This window comes from Metarhizium brunneum, chromosome 6 (genome assembly GCF_013426205.1).
Source record: "Metarhizium brunneum chromosome 6, complete sequence".
Taxonomy (NCBI): Eukaryota; Fungi; Ascomycota; class Sordariomycetes; order Hypocreales; family Clavicipitaceae; genus Metarhizium; species Metarhizium brunneum.
Genome location: NC_089427.1, coordinates 628,024 through 649,066, shown reverse-complemented (window position 1 = coordinate 649,066; position 21,043 = coordinate 628,024). Strand labels below are relative to the sequence as shown.

Sequence of the window (21,043 nt, the reverse complement as noted above, 5' to 3'; positions counted from 1 at the left end):
ACTCCGTACTAATACGTACAAAGATAAATTGTAGATGCTGGCATTTTGCGCCGCACTGAGGGGCAGATTGACAAGGATCGGTTTGTTTGGAGACTGGTGCAACCTAGCGGATACAACGGATGCTGGAAGCTCCCGATTATGATCGCGTCAGTGAATGTGCTCGGTTGGGCTGCACAGTGAGCAACACTTTCGAGGCGAAGCATGGGCCATATGAGTCGATGCTTAGGAACAGAACAGTAACCACTTGCTGCCTGGGCTGGTCATGTCGAAATGCGTCGATATACCTACGTTACGCGCTATCAATTTAATACACACTTACTTAAGTACCTAGGTAGGTAGAATTAAGACTTTATTAGAGTTGGTTCTTGAGTTATCTGGGTCATTACGCCACACGGTGTCGCCGACCCCACTGTCCACGTACCGCAGTTTGCCCAGATGACAAGAACGAGTCTGGTTAGTTGAGTCAATTGGTGTCGTCAAGGCGCACTTGGGTAGATGCATCGTCAAGCCAAAATGCTCAAGTGGTCCCTGTGGCATTAAATCCAACGTTAAAGTCAGTGTCCATTGGCTGCTATACCCGCATAATACTGGTCAAACTTCTGGTCTTGTGGTAGTGCATGGGCCATCGAGCCGGGGTCGCCTTCGACGTGTTTGGCTCGTCGAACTTGCCAAGCGACTAGCTGCAACAAAGAACATGAGCGGTTTTGCTAGCACAGTCAACAGCCTACCAAAGCACGGATAGCAACGTCTGACTGTCCATCAATGTTGACTATGATGATTCGCAACTGGCCGATACCATCACCCCGTTGGCGGGGATGGTGCAGCACGTGGAAGGTGTTTCGTCTGCTTCGTCGACGGAATCAAGTGAAATCAAATCGTGAAACAGAAAGGCAAGCATGACGCTGTCAGCTGCTGGGTCAAAAAAAAAAGACCTATTATTTGTTTTCGATCTTCGATACTAGCAGTATCTTTTCCAGCGTGTCGATGAGTCGACTCCCTCCTCCGGTGCTTTCTTCGGCAATCAAAGAAGTACCGATTGGATCCATCCCCCGTATCAACGCGGCGTGAATTGCTCAGCGGGCTTACTCTTTTTCTTAAGTGCGCTCATGACCCAACAGGTACCTGGCTTTCGGGCTTTTTACTATCAATATATACTGTAATATATTAGTGCTTATGAGAAGTAAATGTATTCTGCCACAGACTACCTACTTAGGTATGTTTATTGAGAGAGCTTAATTACAGTAAACAGTAAGGGGACAAGTAAACCTAGCCAGAATAGTGAGCTCGCCGAGCAATTCACCTCTTGTAGTCAAATGCTTCTGTCTTCGTGGAGGTTCGCGCAACATTCAATGTTGAAGCCCCCAATCTTCCCTGTCCTAGGCTGACTGGGGTGGGTGGGGCGTGGGCGCCTCAGCCTTGGCACCTGCATTCCGAGCCTGGGGTGGGGGAGAGCCCAGTAGCTCGTCCATCCGGGCCAAATTAACACAGGCTAGTTCCATGTTCCCACTCACCAAGCAATCTACTCCGTACATTTATCGACTTTTTCTACGATGTGCTCAACTTGAGCGAGCAGTGACGAGGTTCCGTCCACTTGGTACCTTTTCTTTTTAGCCTCTGCTCCCCCAACTTACTTTGCCAATCTCCGGATGGGCTATCAAATACTCGGCTCCGTTGATTTCCTTTTTTAAACCCTGGCGACTTGGTTGGAGAAACTGAAGGGCCGTCTGGTATCCTTACCGTACCAAGTACATCCCCATCACCGTTACTCGGCCCAATATCTTGCGCTCCTCTCTGGACATGCCCAGCCGTTACCGTTTTCATCCCACCCCGTGAAGGCCCGAGAATCAGCGGACTCGAGTACCTTCAGACCATCTAGAGGCTACTGGTTGGCCACGACCATTTATGGATTCAATTGCTGTCAAGCCAATCCAGCGCCGTGACAACCATGGCCCGGGGCCGGACCAGAATGCCAGACCTCTAGCAGAGGAGTTGCGCGAAGAGTCGCCCATACCCTCCAACAATTTCGCCTTCACTCCGTCCCAGCTGCACAAGTTGATGACGTTTCGCAGCCTCGAAGCTCTCGACTACTTCGGCGGCACTCGCGGCCTGGCCGTTGGTCTACGGACTGACATCGCTGCCGGCCTCAGCGCTGACGAGACCAACCTTGACGGATCCGTCTCTTTCGACGAGGCCGTGGCTGCCGGCAGGGAAGCGCGTTCCCCCGTACTGCAGAGCGTCCATCCTCCCTCGACACATCATGCCTACCATGCTTTACGTCTCGGAGACGGGCCCGACCCCCATTTTGCGGATCGAAAACGAATATTCGGAGCCAATCGACTTCCGCGCCGGAAACAAAAATCCTTTTTTAAACTCATGTGGATTGCCTTCAATGACAAGCTGCTCATACTCCTCACAATATCGGCCACTATATCTTTGGCTATTGGCATCTATCAGTCCGTAAGCGCCGAGGAGGGAATGTCCAACATTGAGTGGGTTGATGGCGTCACTGTTGTCATTGCCATTGTTATTATCGTTCTTGCAAGTGCCGCCAATGACTGGCAGAAGAATCACAAGTTCGAAAAGTTGAACGAACGCAAAAAACATCGAGAAGTAACCGTCTTCAGATCCGGGAGAGCGCAACTCATATCTATACAGGAAGTCAATGTCGGAGATGTGATGCATATTGAAGCGGGCGAAGTCGTTGCTGTTGATGGCGTTCTTCTACAGGCCTCGGGTCTCCATATAAACGAGTCCTCCATCTCTGGCGAATCTGGCATGGTACACAAGACTGTCCCTGGCGACCACGATGCCTCCCATGCCGTACTTGCCGATCCCTTCATACTGAGCGGAACTACCGTCACCCGGGGCGTAGGACGTTACCTAGTCACCTCCGTTGGCTCCAACTCTACTTATGGCCGTACTCTCATGTCCCTGCGTGAAGATGTGGAGGAGACGCCATTGCAAGCCAAACTGGGGCGACTAGGCAAGCAACTCATAGTGTTTGGAGCCGTTGTTGGCGCCATCTTCTTCGTCATTTTGTTCATCCGGTACTTGGTTCGACTGAAATGGATGGCAAGCAAAGGCCCGTCCAACAAGGCAGAGGAATTTTTCCATATTCTCATTTTGTCTATAACTGTCGTCATAATAACAGTACCCGAGGGCTTGGCATTGAATGTCACCGTCGCACTTGCGTTTGCTACCACACGCATGCTTCGTGACAACAATTTGGTTCGACTCATTCGTTCGTGCGAAGTAATGGGCAATGCTACCTGTGTCTGTTCCGATAAGACCGGCACTCTTACGCAGAATAAAATGACAGTTGTTGCTGGTCGCATTGGTCTTGACGGCACTTTCAATGACATGGACTCTCCAGTTGTGGGAGCTGGGCAGCCTCAGCCGGGATCTGCTGTAATCGGGAATGAAGGATCGACGAAGCTCGTTTCTGCCATGTCATATGAAGTCAAGGACCTTATCAAAGACAGCATTGCGCTGAATTCCACTGCGTTCGAAGGCGATGACTCCAAAGTCTCCGACTATTTCGGTTCCAGCACCGAAACTGCACTACTCAAATTTAGCCGGGACCGCCTGGGATTGGGGCTTTTGACAACGGAGAGGGCCAACAATCCGGTTCTAACCATGCTGCCATTCGAGTCCTCCCGAAAGTGGATGGCAGTGCTCATCCGGCTTCCCAATGGAAGGTATAGATTACTAGTCAAGGGTGCCGCTGAAATCGTGTTTGAGTATTGCGCTTATGTTTTGGAGGACCATACATATCAACTCACAACTGTCCGCCTATCCGAAGATGATAGAACTGGGTTCCGGGCAACAATTCAAGACTATGCAAGTAGCATGTTGCGCCCAGTAGCTATCGCGTACAAAGATTTTGATGAATCGGAAGTTTTCGAAAGCCCCGATGATGATCCTGCTACCATTAACCTTGAATGGCTTGCTTCAGGACTGATATTTATTGGGTTTTTTGGCATCCGTGATCCTCTGCGTGAAGAGGTTATCGCTTCGGTCAAGAAATGCCAAGACGCCGGAGTGTTTGTCCGCATGGTTACTGGCGATAACTTTCTAACGGCTAAGGCTGTTGCTGCCGAATGCGGCATCTATTCAGGCGGCGGGGTTGCGATGGATGGACCAACTTTCCGAAAGCTTTCCGAATCCCAGCTGGATGAGGTGATTCCACGTCTTCAAGTTTTGGCAAGATCGAGTCCAGAAGACAAGCTTCTCCTTGTAACCCGTCTGCGAGCAATGAAGGAGACTGTTGCTGTGACAGGGGATGGCACCAATGATGCCCTTGCTCTTAAAGCCGCAGATGTTGGTTTTGCAATGGGAATTCAGGGCACCGAGGTTGCCAAGGAGGCGGCGTCTATTATTCTTCTTGATGATAACTTTGCTTCCATTGTGAAATCTTTGAGCTGGGGTCGCACAATTAATGATGCCGTTAAAAAATTTTGTCAAGTAAGTGAGGAATCGCGTAGCGAAGATGGTGTGCTCTTTAAACCTTTCTCGCACATGAACTAATAGAATAATACAGTTTCAATTCACAATTAACATCACAGCTGGTACTCTCACCATTATTTCGAAGCTCGTCGGTGACTCCATCTTCACAGTAGTTCAGTTGCTCTGGATCAACTTGATCATGGACATATTTGCATCCTTGGGTCTTGCTACTGATCTTCCCTCGCCTGACTTTCTTAAACGCAAGCCAGAACCCCGCAATGCTCCAATTATCACCATCACAATGTGGAAAATGATCCTAGGGCAAGCTATCTATCAGCTTGCCGTCATCTTTACAGTACACTATGCTGCCTGGGAAATATTTGACCCGCATACGCAATCGGAGATTGAAAAGTTGCAGACTCTAGTGTTCAACATATACGTCTGGATGCAGTTTTTCAATCAACACAATTGCCGAAGGGTGGATAACAAGTTGGATATCTGGTACCAAGGAGTGCTGCGCAATCCTTGGTTCATTGGTGTCCAAGTTCTCACTCTGGTAGGCCAGTTTGTCATCATCTTCAAAGGTGGAGAGGCTTTTGACACTGTGCCTCTGACAGGAGCGCAGTGGGGATGGAGTATGCTTTTTGGAATACTTACCCTTCCTCTCGGTGCGTTGATCCGCCAGGTGCCAGACAGATACGTTGCCTCTTTTTTCCAAAGAGTCGGTCACTTTCTTCGATGGATTACCAAGCCATTCAAGGGATGGTGCTCTTGTCTCTCTATTTTACACATTCGCAGCCGTGAGAAGCTGGATCAAGATTCTCGGGAGATGGCCTCTTCCACCAAGGGTGGGAAGACTGGTGGTGGGAAGACTGGCGGTGAAGACATAGCAGGCTCTAAGCGACCTATAAGTGGATCAACGCACAGTGAAGCGTCTGGTCACAGAGGGCACGCATCGGGCGCGGTTGCTGAAAGCTCCAGCGAGGTTGATGAAGATGTAGACCTCCAAGTATTAGTCGAGGCTGCGAGGTTGGGTCGGTCTGTTGGCAAGAATGTCTTGGAACTCCATCCCAAGACACTGGAAGATGACCCAATTATCCGAAAAAGAAGCAATTTCAGCCTTCCGCCGAGTCAGGACCCGGCAATCATGCAATTCATGAGTAGAGCTCATGACGAAGAATCTGCTCGTGTGTCTCGAAGAAGAAGACGAGCAAGAGCTGTTTGGGTTGAACCAACTCGACCCAGGCCAGTCACCACGCCACAAAAGCCCGGGTTGACATGGGAGAGTTTTCTGCGATCTAAGCGAAGATGAGAAGATACACTATAAAACAGAAAGGGAGATAGATTTTTTATATACTCATTGGCCAGAATAGGTGTATGGAGAAGAGGCATTTGCAAGGTTACAAAATATTTGTATACATCATTTTCGTCACGATGAGATGACATTTATATAGTACTCATAGAGACTCTTAATGCTACAGATCTGCGATCTAGCCCGCTCTGGCCACATCAAAGACATGAAGAAGTTAAATCATTTAGCTAGTATTCTATTCAACTTTGTATAGCTCTTCCTGGCACATCTACAATAATTAAACCTCCTGGTACATATCATTCTGCGCCGTAACGAACAAGTCGCCTCAAGGGGCCGCGATTTGCCACCAATGAAGTGTATGTCCCCTGGTCAACCTTTGTACCAGCGTCGAGAAGCACGACCTCGTCTACAACCTGCATCATTTTTACACAATGAGTAGCCACAACGACAGCCATGCCACGGGTCTTCCTTTGCGCCGATCGAATAAGGGTCAATGTCGCTGAACGGACTGTGGCTGCGCTGTCTGGATCTAGCGAGCTTGTAGGTTCATCCAGGATAAGAAGTTTTGGCTTTCTTGCCAGGGCACGCGCTATGTTCACCAGTTGAGATTGGCCCCCTGACAGTGTTTGGCCTCCATCGCCGACGACGGTTTCATACGCATTTGGAAGAGAAATGATGAACTCATGTATCCCTGCTGCTTTGGCGGCTTGGATAACTGACTCTTGTAGAGACTGCGAGGATGCCGACTGAATCCCGTAGGCAATATTTTCGGCAATGGTGGCCGGAAAAAGAAAGGGCTTTTGCGGGACGTACGCCATTGTTGAACGGAGGCATTCCATGTCGATGTTGGGTAGGGGCACATTACCAAAACTCAGCCCGAATCTGTCGACCTCTGCTTCGTTCTGTGACAACTGATTCGGTGTGTTGACCCCGAGCAGAAGCGATAATACTGTAGACTTTCCACTTCCAGACGCGCCGACTATTGCCAGAGACTGGCCCGGATTGATGTCAAGGGATAGGCCATCCAAAATTTTAGGAGAAGACCGGTCAGGCGTGAAGTCTACATTACGCATCTGAATTGGGAGCGGGGAGGAAGGCTGATTTGGCAAGTATCGCGACGGCTGAGTAGCTTTGGGTAACTGAACATACTCCAAGAAATCTGCCGCTGCTTGTTTAGACGCTGCAAGTTCGGGAAGGTTATTAAGAAGCTCAAATGTATTGCCAATGCAAAATAACAAGAGGGTGATGACTTGAAGAATTTCATCCACGTTGGTTCTCGGGTCTGTTGCTACAATCAAGGTGCCATAATAAAAGACCAAAGCAGTGAGGGGCATGATGACAGATTGGTAAAGACCAAATAAAGGACCTGTGTAAAGCGATTTCTTAATACCAACGTGGAGAGCTTCGTCTGCCGCTGAAGATTGCTTGCCACTAAAATAAGACTCCAGTGCAAATACTCGAACGAATTCGAAGTTGATAAGTGCTTCTTTAAGCATGGCGGAAGAATTTGTGGCCGTGTCATTGCATCTCTGCTCCCATGTGGAACTGACGACGGAATATGCCTTCACGGCAAAAATGATCAATGGTAAAGGGGATAGTGTGACTAGTGTCAATTTCCAACATATTGTGATAGCCCAGATGATAGATATGGATATAAGTGCGACAACAATGATTGCAGCAGGAATGGCCTTGCCCACGATACTGCGCATCTCTTGAGCGTTCCGGTCCAGACATTGACTGAGCTGTGCGGATGTTGTCTGAGTTCTTTGGAACCATGACCTTGACTGCCCCAGGACATTCCTGAATGCTTGTTTTCTGAGGTTATCAACCCATGTTTGGGAAAGTCTGTCGAACAGGTAATGCGCCCCTCCTGTAGAAAGTCCATCAATGACGGCAACCGCCACAAGATATAAAGCCCACCTCGCCCCTTCTTCTTTGCCTGTCTTGGCCCACATCGCACTAAGAAGCCGAGAAAGACAGTAAGAGAAGGCAGGTGTTGCAGCAGAAGTAACTAGACAGAGAACGATGGCAAAAATGAGGGCCACACGGTCTCGGTTTGCGATGGAGGGCCATACCGTGCTGACAATGCCCAGCAAGGACGCAACTCGGCGATTAAATGGACCGTAATTATTCTCTGATAATCCATCTATAGCTGAAATGCTATCATCCTGGCTTTCTTTTTTCGTGTAGGTAGATTCTACATCATCCTCGATACACTGTCTTCTGACACTCTTCTCTGTTACTGACGTCTGCGTATCTTTTAACCCAAAGGCCCAGTCTTTGTGTAAGAGTTCACTGTTTGCGCCTGGTGTTTCGAAATGGCGATCTAGGTAGTTCGAAAACTGCTGCTTTGTCCCTTCGCAATCGGAGGGCAGTTGCCAACACGTGGATGGCGGTCGTGTTACACTTTCGCGGCAATCAGCTCGGGAAGTTCTTCTATCATGGCAGCTGTCTATTTTTGCGGATAATGTTAGGGAGGGCATGTTTTGCGGCGAGACAGTGGGAAACTGGCTGTAGTATGCATCGGATGATTGGCTTGTTTGTTTTGTCGTAGTTGAATTTGAAGTCAAGCTATCTCGCGAGCGACGGTGATTTGATGGCCCCTTAATTTCCGAGTTGCAGAAGGCTGTTGCTACATCCCGTAGCTCTTGCATTTGCCCCTGGCGAAATACAGAGCCATTTTTCAGAATGTAAACGAAGTCTTGATCTTCAATGTTTGACAAATCATGGGTAACAACGACGGTGGTTTTCTCTTGTCGCCACCCCCTGACGGCCGTCATGAATTCGGATTTACTGATAGGATCCAAGGCACTCGTGGGCTCGTCCATAACCAAGACTGCCGGATCTCGTAACCATGCCCTTGCCAGAGCAAGTTTCTGCCTCTGACCACCACTGAGTATATGGCCATCAGATGAAATCACTGTAGATAATCCGAAAGGCAAGTTCAGTATAAGGGATCGTAACCCCGCAAATCCACATGCTTGGGAGACATCAGATGCAGTGACCTCTGATGGATATGTGTGTCCAAGTGCCACATTTTTGAAGAATGTGTCATGAATGACAGGACTGTTCTGCTGTACTAAAGCGATTTGGCCCCGGAGACAACTCTGGCATAGCTGGTCGACAGGATAGCCATCAAACAATACTTTCCCACTAACAGGTTTCAGAAGATTGGCGATTAAGGCGCAAATTGTGCTTTTGCCTGATCCAGTGTCACCAATCAAAAAAGTCATATTCTTCGCCGGGAAGTGCAATGATGCTTCTGTCAAACAATTGTTGTCAGGATTTGATTCATACGCAAAGTTCACCTATACGAAGCATTAGCCCGAGGTCCATCTCACACCATTCGAAAGACGCACACGCGCAGGCTTACCCTTTCTAGCCGAACGTCGCCAATGATTTCCTGATGATTTTTGGCAGAAGGCGCTTCAAGGCTTCCCTCCGATTTGGCAAGGCCTGATAGGAAGTAAACTGCGCCTTTGCCTTTGAGCAAGACAAGCCAGTGACCAACAAGGGCTTCAATACCTTGGAATGCCGTAAGAATTGCGTAAAAGGTTGTGACAACGTTTCCGGGCGGCATGCCCTGTTCAACCAAGACGAGACCATACCAAAAGCCCAGAACAAAAACAGAGATCGACCAGAAGGCAATGTAGCCCGCTTGAATCGAGTTGCAGCGAAGTTGAATCAAGAAGTGTCGAGCAGCATGTTTAAGCGCCAAGGCATATTTGGATACTTCCCGATCATGGCCAGAATATACCGTGACAAGATCGATTCCGTTGACGGCGGCGGCGGCGGAAGTGGACGCCTTCTGTAAGTGTTGCTTCTGTAGCCATATTTCGGCATCCACGTTACGCGTGACGATGCAAAGAATGATGAAAGATACAGGTAAAGTCGTCAAGAGAACCAATGATAGTTTCCAAGAGTAGTATAGAGCTATAGCGAGTGAAGAACACGATGTAATAATGTCACTGATGATGAATCCGAGCACCTGAGATGTTGCCAACTGAAGATCACGAATTTGCCTAGCAATAGACGTGTTAATCGATACGGAAAGGTGACTGTGTTAATACGAATAAGAGTCATCTTACGTGTGTAATCGAATGTGAAGTCCCTCAACACCGTCATGCAGTGTTGCAAACCACTCTGGCCTCTTGGACAAGAGACTGGTGAAGACAAGCCTGCGAGCTTCGCGCGCTTGCAATTCACCAAAGATAATCCAAAGGCCGAGGAATGAGCTGTTTACCATCCAACTTCCGATACCCAGGCCGACAAGCACAAGGCACCAAGTAGAGACATCAGCAAGAGCGATCTGTCCTGTGCGTGCTCCTTGGCCAAGCTGCGAAATGATGTCAAAGACTCGACCCAGGACTATCGAAAGGAGTGTCCTCAAAGCTGAAACCAAAGCTGCTGCTCCGAGGGCCGCAGAGAAAACACCAATATGCTGTTTCCTGGTGAAGAAAAGGAGCTGTTTCCAGGAATACCCAGTCATGCTGCTGACATTGGAGCTTGGGCAGACTTGAAGCGAATCCAATGAAGGCTCGCTCTTGGTCCCAGACATTGGATTTGATGGCTCCATAATGCAAGCATCGTGTAGTAGAGGCTGAAATCGGTCATTTAACAAAATATGACAAGAGCATGAGAGAGTAGACCACGGGGCAAGCTGAGAACTGGCGTCAAGGCGGAAGCTGCGGAAACAAAGATCATGACTGGAATAACTAGTCTCTCTACACGGTACGTACAATGGCACGACCCTGTCTAGAAATGCATTGACTTGTTACTAGGCGGAAATATGGAAGTTGATTGTCACGAACCCATTGTCCCACACGAGTTGCATACTATTGTTCAGGACATCGCGGCCCTTGCGACGGGCCAAAACAACAGCGGGAGCAGTGACAGCGCGATGCATGACAAAGGGCTTTGTTAGCAAACTATATGCTTATATTTAAACGGCTATGAGATAAAAACTCCCCGATTGATGTATCGTTGCTGAAAAAGTCCTGCCGGGTTGACCCTTTTGGTGTGTGCCAGTGCCATTTTAGATCTGCCCCAATATGGAGCGCGTGCGTGCGATCTGTCAAAAACCCAAGTGCTAGAAGACAATGCAAAGGCCGCTGGCTACAGGTCTTTGAGCTGGGCGTTCGCATGACTGGATCGAAGAAGCTATGCCGGCTACACAGGGATTTGAGATAGGAAGAAGATTTTGGCAGTCGTCGTTATGTTTACTGCATGTACGTAACCAATCACCACGGAGTCACAGTGTTTTTTCACGGTGCTAAGTGGTAGCTGGCACAGTGACAAACGGTCAACTGATGTCATAGGCCGAGCAATTGAGAGCTTTCTAGGCCCATCGAGAAGCAACACAATGCCCCTCCAAGAAAAGCTCCACCGCTGACCCCACGTTGGACTTTTTCCAAGACAAGACGACTTTGACCTGCTGCCACGACCCCCACGACGACTGACTGCTTTATGCAACATTAACAACAACAGCAAAGAATAAGAACGAATTCTGGTCGTCAAAATGGATCCCATGGAGAGCATGTCAGTGTCCGGGGGCCGCGTGCCGGCCAACTTCAATGCGGAGGATGCCGGAAATATGGAGGATGTGCGTTAACGCAACACACCCCAGCTGTTGCCAACCATGTCAATTCGAGGATCAGGCTCGCTGACCATATAACTATATTTACTACTAGATGGAGAAGCAATTTGCCGTCAAAGGTACGTACACGTAATTCTCCTTGTCTTACAGCTGCAGCGGCCGCTAACCCTCACTCTTGCAGTTGTCCAGCACATGCAAACCTATTGGTCTATCCTAGAGAAGGTCAAGGGCTCGACTCTGCGTTTAACAAAGATGGACGATGAAATATACAGCCACCTCAAAGAAGCATTCCCTGAATTTGACCCCGCCGCAATCGTCGACGAGGATGAGATGAAGAGCAAAGACGGCAAGGAACGCTGGAGGAACTTCATGATGGCATACGAGAAAAAGGTTGACGACTACAACTTTGGAACCATGGTGCGCAATAACGCCAAGGCAGAATATGAGGAAAACACTACCATCTTTGGTGAGAATGCACCAATCATGCTTAATTGACGAAGATAAAGCAGGGCGTTGGGCTGATAGTGCTCTGTCTCATACATAGTACCCCGAATGCAGTTTTATGCTATTGAGATTGCAAGGTACGTACCAGGATTCCCATTTCCGCAAAGCCAACAATGACTCAGTTGTTAAGTCATTCACGTGTAGAAACAAGAACGGCCTAAACGACTGGATCTACGAGCAGGCTCAAGGACAGAAGGCCAAATAAAAATAAGAAAATGGTTTACACCGTGCCTTTCAAGAACCAGACAAAGTTTCAAGGGGGAACAACAATGTGGATGTCTTGTGTTTTGTCAATTTGGACGGATTGTCCTCTTTGTCTAATTACCAGTAGTCTGACCAGAATTGGCCACAAACTATTACTAGACTTTTCCGGCCTGGGAAGACTCAAGGTCCCTTCTGTCGGCAATTGGCTACAAAAGTCTCATCCCAAGAGTAGATCTGCCTGAAATTTAGCAACGCGCAAGCGGGAACGAATGGATACATCTGCTTACAAGCTGATATATGCGGGAAACTTGATATTTATCAATATCTGAGCAGCTAGCGGCTAGCGGCTAGATACTTCCAGCACTTGGAAGCCATAATAAAACTACCTGGCTAAACTATGGCCTGGCCGATGGGACGCTACACATCATAGCGCGTGCGCACGGGACTCTTGATCCGACTTTTGCAGACGAACTTTGATTGACGGCTCATCACGCCAACCTTGCGTACCCTACGTACCCTATGGATACTGGGATCTCTCTGAACTCCTGGTACGCATCATACGTCTCCGTCCCTTGTGCGGCTTGCTTCGCCGCGGAGTCCGCCATCTCGTTGAATGCTCTTGGAATTCTCCAAAATTGTACTTTCACGCCGCAGAAGTCGCATCGCTCAACTTCGCCGAGGGGCATCTCCCACAGATCCTTATTCATCACCGCTCCAGATGACGTTCTCCATCCGTTGTGCAACCAAGTACGAGCCCACCGCGTGGCGCCTTTAGCCACGTGCTCGGAGTCTGTTGCGATAACTATCGTCTCGCATCCTTCACCCTTCCAGTCTCGGAAACGAAGCGCCGCGGGCACGGCACGTAATTCAGCTCTATTATTTGTTTGACTCGACAAGTCACCAAATGGCCCTTGGTTCTCCAGTCGGGCTGACACATCCCCTCGTATCTGATCGTCAGTTGGTCTGAAGACGAAAGCCCATCCTGCCTTTGGGTTGGCCTGTCCATTGTTGAGACAGGCACCATCAGTATAAATCAACATTTGACCCGGATCATGTCGGTGAAGGAATCGAAGTACGTGTGGCCTAGCTCGACGGCGGCTAACATTTGGGGGAAACAATTCCTGGGGGCGTGGATGTGGATGCCGTGGGTGGTGGAACGAAAGCGGTTGGGAAAATGCGACCCGTGCCTCGTCTAATGCTGAGACTGTCAGATCTTTCTCCCTGTGTCAAGTCCACCTCGTTAAGTGGTGTAGAAAGAGCAGCGGATATTCTGGGGCTGTATAACGTAGTTAAAGCTTGGCCGCTCACTCCAATGTTTGCATGAGACGACCGCCCTTGATACCCGGAATCCGCATCTTCCTCATCGTCCTGCGTGAAGCTAAAGTCCACACAGCAGCGACCACAAACCACGAGGCCATGAGCTCGGCAGACCATTTGGCCATAGGGCAGTGCAGTCACGAGGTCCTTATATGAAGGCATGCCGAGTACTGTGAAGTAGTATGTTCAAGAATATGCCAATTGACTCAGATTAATGAACAGAGGCACAAGACCGTGGTGCGTTGGATAGGAAAGTGTGCGGTGTTTGGGGAAAACATACAGATTTACTCAACAAAAATAGACCGGAAGGAGCTACTGTCCTCCTTCCCCAGTAGTTGGGATGCCAGCAAGCTAAGTCATCATGAAAGAGCTTCTTTGCGCCTCCATTTTTCTTCTTTTACCACGAGTAGTGGGGTATATTAATGTATTAATTCATAGACACTAGTCCAGTTCCTTGCTCTATCCTTTCTATTCAATCTTACCTAGGTTATAAATTGGAAGAGAGTTGCTCAAATGAAAATACTCTAGCTACTTAGTCTCCTTGTCTAGGAGGGCAAGAAGTCTGTTACTAAATAACCCGCTTTGAACGGGCAGGTTTTCACTACCAAGAGTGTGGCCGAATTCATGGGACTTTTTATCGGGAATATCGTAAGCCTTAGTATAGGTTTACAAGCATTGAAAATTCGATTCTTATATCAGATTCAGGGGGTGGGATTGCTGTAGCGTCTAGCAGCCTTTGCTTTATATTTGAAAATGAATAAGCGGCGTCAAAAAATCGCTATGTATTCATTATTTGCACTGTCCTATTGATGCGTGGCTAATAGATATGCGGATGGCCCATTACTAAAGGAATAGCATTAAAGAGAGTAAACCATATACATCACTCTCAAACGTTATATGGAAGCCCGTCTGGCCTCCTGTTGCGACATCATTGTTACCCTCCTCAAACTCAATAGACATGACAAGAGAGGGAAATAGAAAAGGGGGAAATACTGCACAGGTTATAGGGTAGGCATTGTCACTAGAACTTTTTCGTTCGCTAAGGATAGTAATCAAATAAAGCCCAAAATGAATGAAAATACCGAAAATGGGACGGCTTGATCCTCAGGGAGGGGTGTTCCCTAGATCCATAATGTTTATTGTTTATTTTCTACACAGCCTTGCGGTTTCCTTAACGCCGCTACACGGGGCCAAAATGATACGCCACCAGAGAAGAAACCTTCCTCATACCACATGCGATTCTATTGGTGTTGGAGAGACTTCACTTGTGGTTAGTAAGAAGCACCAGGGAAAAGAGTATGGGCCATTTAGCACTCACATTTGCAAGTTTACTCCGTGACCGAATTCTTTGACCAAAAAGCAGCAGAACCCAAGGGATGACAGACAACACCATGGCAATACCGCCCAGCATGCCCCCTGCACCCTTGAGGCCAAGATTGGTAAACATTGCCTTTACAATGAGGGGGAATATGCCACCCAAAACGTTGCGACAGAAATTCTGAGCTGCCAAGGCCGAGGATGCATAACTCTGGTACGAGTCGGCAAGATAGTTAAACGTCGCTAGATAGATGGAGTATATGCCCCAGACGGCAAAGCCGAGACCTACGGCTTCTGCATATCCACTCATAGATTCGGGGCACAGGAAGGCTCCGAACAAGCCGGCGGGTAGGAACAGCGCGGTAACGCAAGCAAAGTAAAGCCTCGCCTCGGGGGAGTCAGTCGGGAAACGGTTTCTCATAAAAGCCCAGAACCTCGAATCAGAATACTCAAAATCTCCCTTGTGGACACGCCATTGCGGGTGCTTGAGCAGATGCTGCTGCAAGATGCTCACTGCTGTTGCGACCACAGCGGCGGCCATGATGGCACCATAGACGCGGCTGGAGAGGTCGAAACTGTTTTCATATAGAAAAGGCACGACAGAAAAAGACATGTAGAGAACGGCCCAAGAAAACGCCGCCCAGAGGGAAAACGAAAAGACGACGGGCTCGGTAAAAAGCATGTGGAAGGGCCGCCTCACGGACAAACTCATCATCTGGAACACAGGAGGGCGTTGTTCGTCTTCCCTGACAACCCAGCGAATACGCAAGTACCTGTCTTGACTGCCATGTCCCCCCTTTTGATCCTCGTCGGAAGATGCGCCGGAGGCAATGGGCAGCGGCGGCGAAGAGGCCGGCATACACACGCCATAGATTCCCCTGGACTCGAGCTTCTCATACCACTGGTTTAGCCTTTTAGCTTTTCTGGTTAGTAGGACTGAGGCGCGGCTTTCCTTGAACAAGAGAATCAACAGGATGAGAAGCACGCCATCCAGGACAACCTGGTGCCAAAATGTCCACTTCCAGGCCGTGGTAGTTTGCCCAAACCGCTTCATAAAAGCCGTGCCGACCAGTGGCCCGGCTCCGGTTCCAGCCAGAACAGAGCCGCTGAAGAGGGCCATGGGCGTGTTGCGCTCCTTTTTGTCCCACAGGTCCGCAATGACACCGCCGACGACGGAGCTAAATACAGATGCACCGGCTCCAACGAAGAAGCGTGCGACGAGGAGCCCGGCAATGTGAGTCATGACGGCGCAAATAGCCTGAAACACGACGAATACTACGCCGGCAACAATGAAGACGGGGAAGCGACCCCAAATCTCCGAGATGGGCGCCAGTGCCATTGGTGCGAAGGCGAACCCTGCACAAAACGTGGTAATGCCAACCAGTGTGACGATCCGGGTTGTGCCAAGGTCCTGGGCAATGATGCCGGCTGGGGGTGAATAGCAACCCGCAGTGTAGGCAGTGAGAAACGTGGCGACGCACGAGAGTGCCAACGAAACATTCTTTCGAGCTGGACTCCATTTGAGCGGGGACATGTATGGCTTCAGGTCAGGACAAGGCGGGTAGACGCTGACACTCTGTTGCGGCTTTGGCACCGAGGGCAGGGCGGTGTCGAAGGACAGGTAGCAATATGTGATTGGGCTTTTTTCACCCAAGCCGGTAATCGAGCTGTGTTCTCTGGCGAAGCCGAAAGAGCAACAGCCTCCCGCTTCGGTGGTGTTGTCCAGCTCCCTGGCAGAGACCATGGCGCGGAGATATAAGGCTGCCGGTATGCCGTGAACCAGACGACGGCGGGAGGGAGACTGGCGATGATGGTTGAGGGGTTGATGGACCAAGAGACGGGACAATGAATGGTAGTTCAACAGGCCCGGTTGCAATTTGAACTCGAGGCGTCTGGTAGGCGTAGACTATGCCACCCCAACGTCAATGTAGAGAGCGGTTGACGACCGACTCTCGACTCGGAGCGAGGGCGTCCATCTCACGGTTCGGAACATGAAGATTGGGGGGTTCGGTTTATATTGTAGGAACATATGGCCGCGCCCCGTAGTCCAAGAGCGATGACGGACATTGGCGGGAATAAGAGGCGATCCTTCATGCTCCGCATCTTAGCCCATGCCCAGGGTGTCAAATGCCGCTATTGAGCGCACTGGCGAATGGCTAATGAGAAATTGCTGCTGAGGCGCGTGGGCCTGGAGCCCAACGGTGAGAAATGTCAAGTGGAAGGCGCCAAAACTTTGATTCGGCTCAAAGTTGGGGTGTGGACATGGAATCAAGTCTCCAGCCGGGAATAACCTTCGGAAACAACATTTGAAGCCTCGGGCACAACCCGCCTGGCCAGGTGGACGCGCATTGACCCCTAACCTCGACGTGGCCAGAACTTTTGAGCGCGCCGGATACCAGCGAACCCTTGACTAATATATCTTGACTCTTTATCCAAAATGCTACTGTGCAACTAGCATTCCATGAAATCGTGTCCAATCGGCCAGAATTCCGGTCAACTGGCCATGTTCTCCCCACCCCGACATCTAGGCAGCCTCATATTCCCGACTATGACCGGTCAATGCACGGGTCGCGACTTGCCCGATCCTCGGATATCACTCGCGGCAAATCCTCGACCAAGTCGAAATCGCCTCGCAAATTTCATATGACGACCAGCCATCTCCCTGCTACATTGCTCAGGTCCACTGACGTCCGAATTAGAATGAACCTCGACCTTGATCCCTGCTGCTTGAGCTGCCAATCACATGTCATGCCCAGTGCCGGCGATTATCAACCCCTATGAGTATGCTCCATGCTAACGAGAACCACTTGAATATGTTACGTCGGCTATTGACTCGCATCTTGTCTCCCTAGACAGCTCGGCTGGCGCCGATTCCGTGTGGCTGGGTTTACGACAACCCGGGCAAGCCTCTGCACGATTTGTAAGTCGGCAAACCCCTATGGGCTGGGTCGGAGCAAGCTCGGGGGCGCCCGTCGCGTCGTGAGATAATTCCGCCGAAACGGAGTCAGCTTCCTGCTACTGATTCTGGCCCTGCGATGCAGCGTTCCTTTGTGGTTCATCTCTGGCCGAGTTCGCTGGTTTCCTTGTGACTGACCACTTCCCTTCTTACTCACCATGACGACGATGGCAAGCAAAACCAAATAGCCAAACAACCCCAGTTGTGACTCCTGCCACGATCCTTCCGTTTGGGCTCCCATCTGATGGCGATGGCCTGCGCGTTTTTGGCTCTACAGTCTGCGTAGTGAGGACTGTAGAGCTCTCGGGGTCCCTAATTCAGACTCTGTCCCAACAGTAATGGTACTTGAGGGCCAATTGTGAGCAGAATACATTAGTAGCCGAATAGACTCTCGTAGAGCCTTGCTTTGGTCTTTCCTTCTCCATCGAATCTCGAAAGCCGGAACCGAGAGAATGCTTTTCCCGAACGTTGTATGAGCATATCGTTGATCTTCCCTCGTCTCATTGCATTCGTAGCCGCTGCCCGTGACGTTGTTGTTAGCTCAACAAGAAACATGTTCCGTATCGGGAGAGGATTATCTTACAATGGAATACATCTCACGGCAATCTCTCCCGGCTGTATCGACCACCCGCTCTGTGGTTCTGTCACTTGTGTGCATTGTGGACGATATCCTTCGAAACACTGACCAGGGAAATAGAAACCCCCATCTCCCTACAGAGCCAACCTGCCAGGAACTCGACAATGCAAAAATTCCGATGGCAAGAGTGGCGCTGGGCAAGGAATCGCCCGTGGTCATGGGCATATATCTCATCACATCGCTTCCTCTTGAAAGCGTTTCTATACTCATGATGGAAGATGGAAGTCCTTACACTTGAGATTTCAGGAGCCGACGATTCAATTCGGCGGCGGATACGAGAGCAAACTGCCGCCAGAACTTAAGAATTGGGCCTCGCTCACGACTCCCACATGCGACAGCCGCCAGCTTCAAGCCGCGATTCGGCTTGACTCCCTATAGTCTGTCACTCCGAAATTATAGAGGAAATTCAGAGAATTACGGAACTCACAGCGCAAGACCAGTTGAGCTCCCTAGATCAAATTCGTCCAGCCTCGCCAGAAGAGAGGACCTACGGCGGGGTTTGATCGAAAGAAAAGTACGTCCACTGCAAGAACGATAGCGCAGATAAAACCCGTCTAAACTATTAAAGAAGAGAGAGTCTAAAACTACATGTACTCATTGGCTCCCAAAGATATGACATACATCCCCTCCAAAAACAAAATGTACACCCTTGTGTCCTGAAAGTCTGGAAAAAGAAGCATGACCATGAGGATACCCCGCATTATAATACACGTTCTATTTGATAAAAGAAAAAGTCGTGCTCAATCGACATCATCTGGACTTGTTGTTTCCCCAACCCCGCTACCGGGCGCTGATTCCTCTTTGGCTTGTTGTAAAACCTGCGCCTCGTCATGCCCTTCGTGTCTAGATTCATTATTGCTTGCCCTTTCCGCGACCCTATCAGCGGCGCCCTCTTTAAGCGTGCCATCCTCGTTGACGTCTTCTCGAAGATAGATTGTAAATACGACGACTAGGTACGCCTCTGCTGTTTGCTTGTTACGCAGGACGTATCTAAGTTCGTGCGACCGCCTAGGAATTCATGTTAAACCAACACAAGATGGATAATACGGCACCAAGCAAACAAGCAAACAAACAGACAAACGAGTTACTAGTAACCCACTGCGTTTCACGGGTGAAAATACACAACCAAGCAGCGCATGGTGGGTGATGGGTAGTCACGTTTCTTACCTGAGACCCTGACCATCCCAGTACTTGACGATTGGCAGCTGGAAGCCAGGCAGATTTAGAGCCAAGTTGGTGAAATCGAGGTAGGGATTGAAAAAGTCTAACCCATATGATTTTCCATACTCGAAGACCCATTTGCTTTTGCTGTCATCCTTCAACGCCCACTTCATACGAGCCTTGCTGTCCACGGGCGCGCCAATGGCCTGGCGGACCTCCATTCCTTCCTCGTCGCCCCCTTCTTCGAACCAGAGGCCACCCTTCTCCTCCGCATAGTCCCCAGGGCCGAGATGAATGGAATTAAAAGAGCTCAATGCAGGGCCATACAAGTAGGGTCTATCGGCGTAGGCGTCTCCATCCAAGCCGGGGTCGATCCACCACCGAACAATGCCCATGGCGGTGTTGAAGCCGGGGGGCAACTTGTCTCGAATTGGGCGATCAAAGTCATTGCCGAACTGGAGGTCGTGGCCGTTGATGCCCTCTGGTTTCGGCCCCGCGCTGGCGTCGCTATCGTCGCTCACGACACTCTCATCACTTCCTGCGGCGGGCTTCAGAGGCTTAAATCTAAAGGAGATGCTGTACTGGTCGTTGTTCTTTGCGTGCGGCTCCGTCTCAAAGTAGGGAGATGTGGCGGGCGACCCCAAGGGCAAACCGCCATAGCCTCGAATTCTGATATTCAGCTCAACATGTGCACTGTGGCCCTGGATTCGGATTGGCTCGGGCTGATTCACCGGCACCTCGACGTGGGTGGCGGCATCGTAGCTTGGGCCTGCCGTTACACGTAGAATATATCTGTCGGCCATGGGCTGATTGCTATATGTACGAGGTTTGCTTGTGGAAGAGACGAATTTCCTGACATGAGAGGAGAATTGCCGCCTTCGGCTGAGCTGCGAATAGCTCTGGGTGGGTGCTTGAGAATTGCTGGATTGCATGACGTCGACCAACGCAGGCGGCAGAATGAAGCTTGCTTGGCTGCTATTGGACCGTTAGGCAGTAACGGAGGCTCCGGTGCTCTGGTCCTAGCTAACCAGCAGGCTACTGGCAACGGCCGTGGGGCGAATTCGTTGACCATGTAACGCAGCGCGCGGACGGATTAATATTCAGACAGACGGCGTGGTATTGCTCAGTTGCAGGACGTATGATGTTATACAGTGTTGCAGTTTCTTCGTTTGTTCCTTAGCTTTTAAGGAAAAGGATTAAAAAAAGAACTGGCTACTCCAGCTGGCTCAAACTGGCGTTTTGAAAATACGCACCATGTTACGCATTGACCGTATGTTGAAAGAGCGCTGCCGAAACACCGTCGGTGCTGTCAATCTGACCGGTCGCGCTCTGGCTCCGATTTGACACCAGATCAATTCTACATCCGTACTCTGTACATCTAAAAACCCGCTTCCTTAATATCACGACATCGGATCCATGTCGCAAGGGTCGGCCAGTCAATGCTCCCTGCTGCTCCTACCGGGCCAAGTACGACAGTGTGTCCATTGATGCGCTGCCCAGAGAGACGTGTACATGCGTATCTGGCAATGATTCTTACAAAATCAAAGTCTCCGCACATGCACCGCCCTCAGGGAACGCCGGCTCCTCATCAGA

The 21,043-nt window shown here is 49.9% G+C and overlaps 5 protein-coding genes across 5 annotated transcripts; 2 read left to right on the top strand and 3 right to left on the bottom strand.

The window, feature by feature from the left end:
* Positions 1 to 1,902: 1,902 nt before the first annotated feature.
* pmc1_3 (Calcium-transporting ATPase 2) lies at positions 1,903 to 5,758 on the top strand (the record flags this gene model as incomplete). The annotated part of the gene is made up of 2 exons (XM_014691303.1): positions 1,903 to 4,464; positions 4,541 to 5,758. 2 exons carry the CDS (start codon positions 1,903 to 1,905, stop codon positions 5,756 to 5,758), a joined length of 3,780 nt encoding a protein of 1,259 aa, XP_014546789.1.
* Positions 5,759 to 6,054: 296 nt separating this feature from the next.
* Positions 6,055 to 10,334, bottom strand: STE6 (Alpha-factor-transporting ATPase; the record flags this gene model as incomplete). The annotated part of the gene is made up of 3 exons (XM_014691304.1): positions 6,055 to 9,066; positions 9,132 to 9,780; positions 9,847 to 10,334. 3 exons carry the CDS (start codon positions 10,332 to 10,334, stop codon positions 6,055 to 6,057), a joined length of 4,149 nt encoding a protein of 1,382 aa, XP_014546790.1.
* Positions 10,335 to 11,276: 942 nt separating this feature from the next.
* G6M90_00g095390 (uncharacterized protein) lies at positions 11,277 to 12,063 on the top strand (the record flags this gene model as incomplete). The annotated part of the gene is made up of 5 exons (XM_014691305.2): positions 11,277 to 11,360; positions 11,449 to 11,473; positions 11,536 to 11,820; positions 11,899 to 11,935; positions 12,003 to 12,063. 5 exons carry the CDS (start codon positions 11,277 to 11,279, stop codon positions 12,061 to 12,063), a joined length of 492 nt encoding a protein of 163 aa, XP_014546791.2.
* A 2,557-nt stretch (positions 12,064 to 14,620) lies between these two features.
* Positions 14,621 to 16,440, bottom strand: FUB11 (Efflux pump FUB11; the record flags this gene model as incomplete). The annotated part of the gene is made up of 2 exons (XM_014691306.1): positions 14,621 to 14,638; positions 14,698 to 16,440. The coding sequence occupies 2 exons, from the start codon at positions 16,438 to 16,440 to the stop codon at positions 14,621 to 14,623; spliced, it is 1,761 nt and encodes a 586-aa protein (XP_014546792.1).
* Positions 16,441 to 19,029: 2,589 nt separating this feature from the next.
* G6M90_00g095370 (uncharacterized protein) lies at positions 19,030 to 20,253 on the bottom strand (the record flags this gene model as incomplete). The annotated part of the gene is made up of 2 exons (XM_014691307.2): positions 19,030 to 19,297; positions 19,457 to 20,253. The coding sequence occupies 2 exons, from the start codon at positions 20,251 to 20,253 to the stop codon at positions 19,030 to 19,032; spliced, it is 1,065 nt and encodes a 354-aa protein (XP_014546793.2).
* Positions 20,254 to 21,043: the final 790 nt, after the last annotated feature.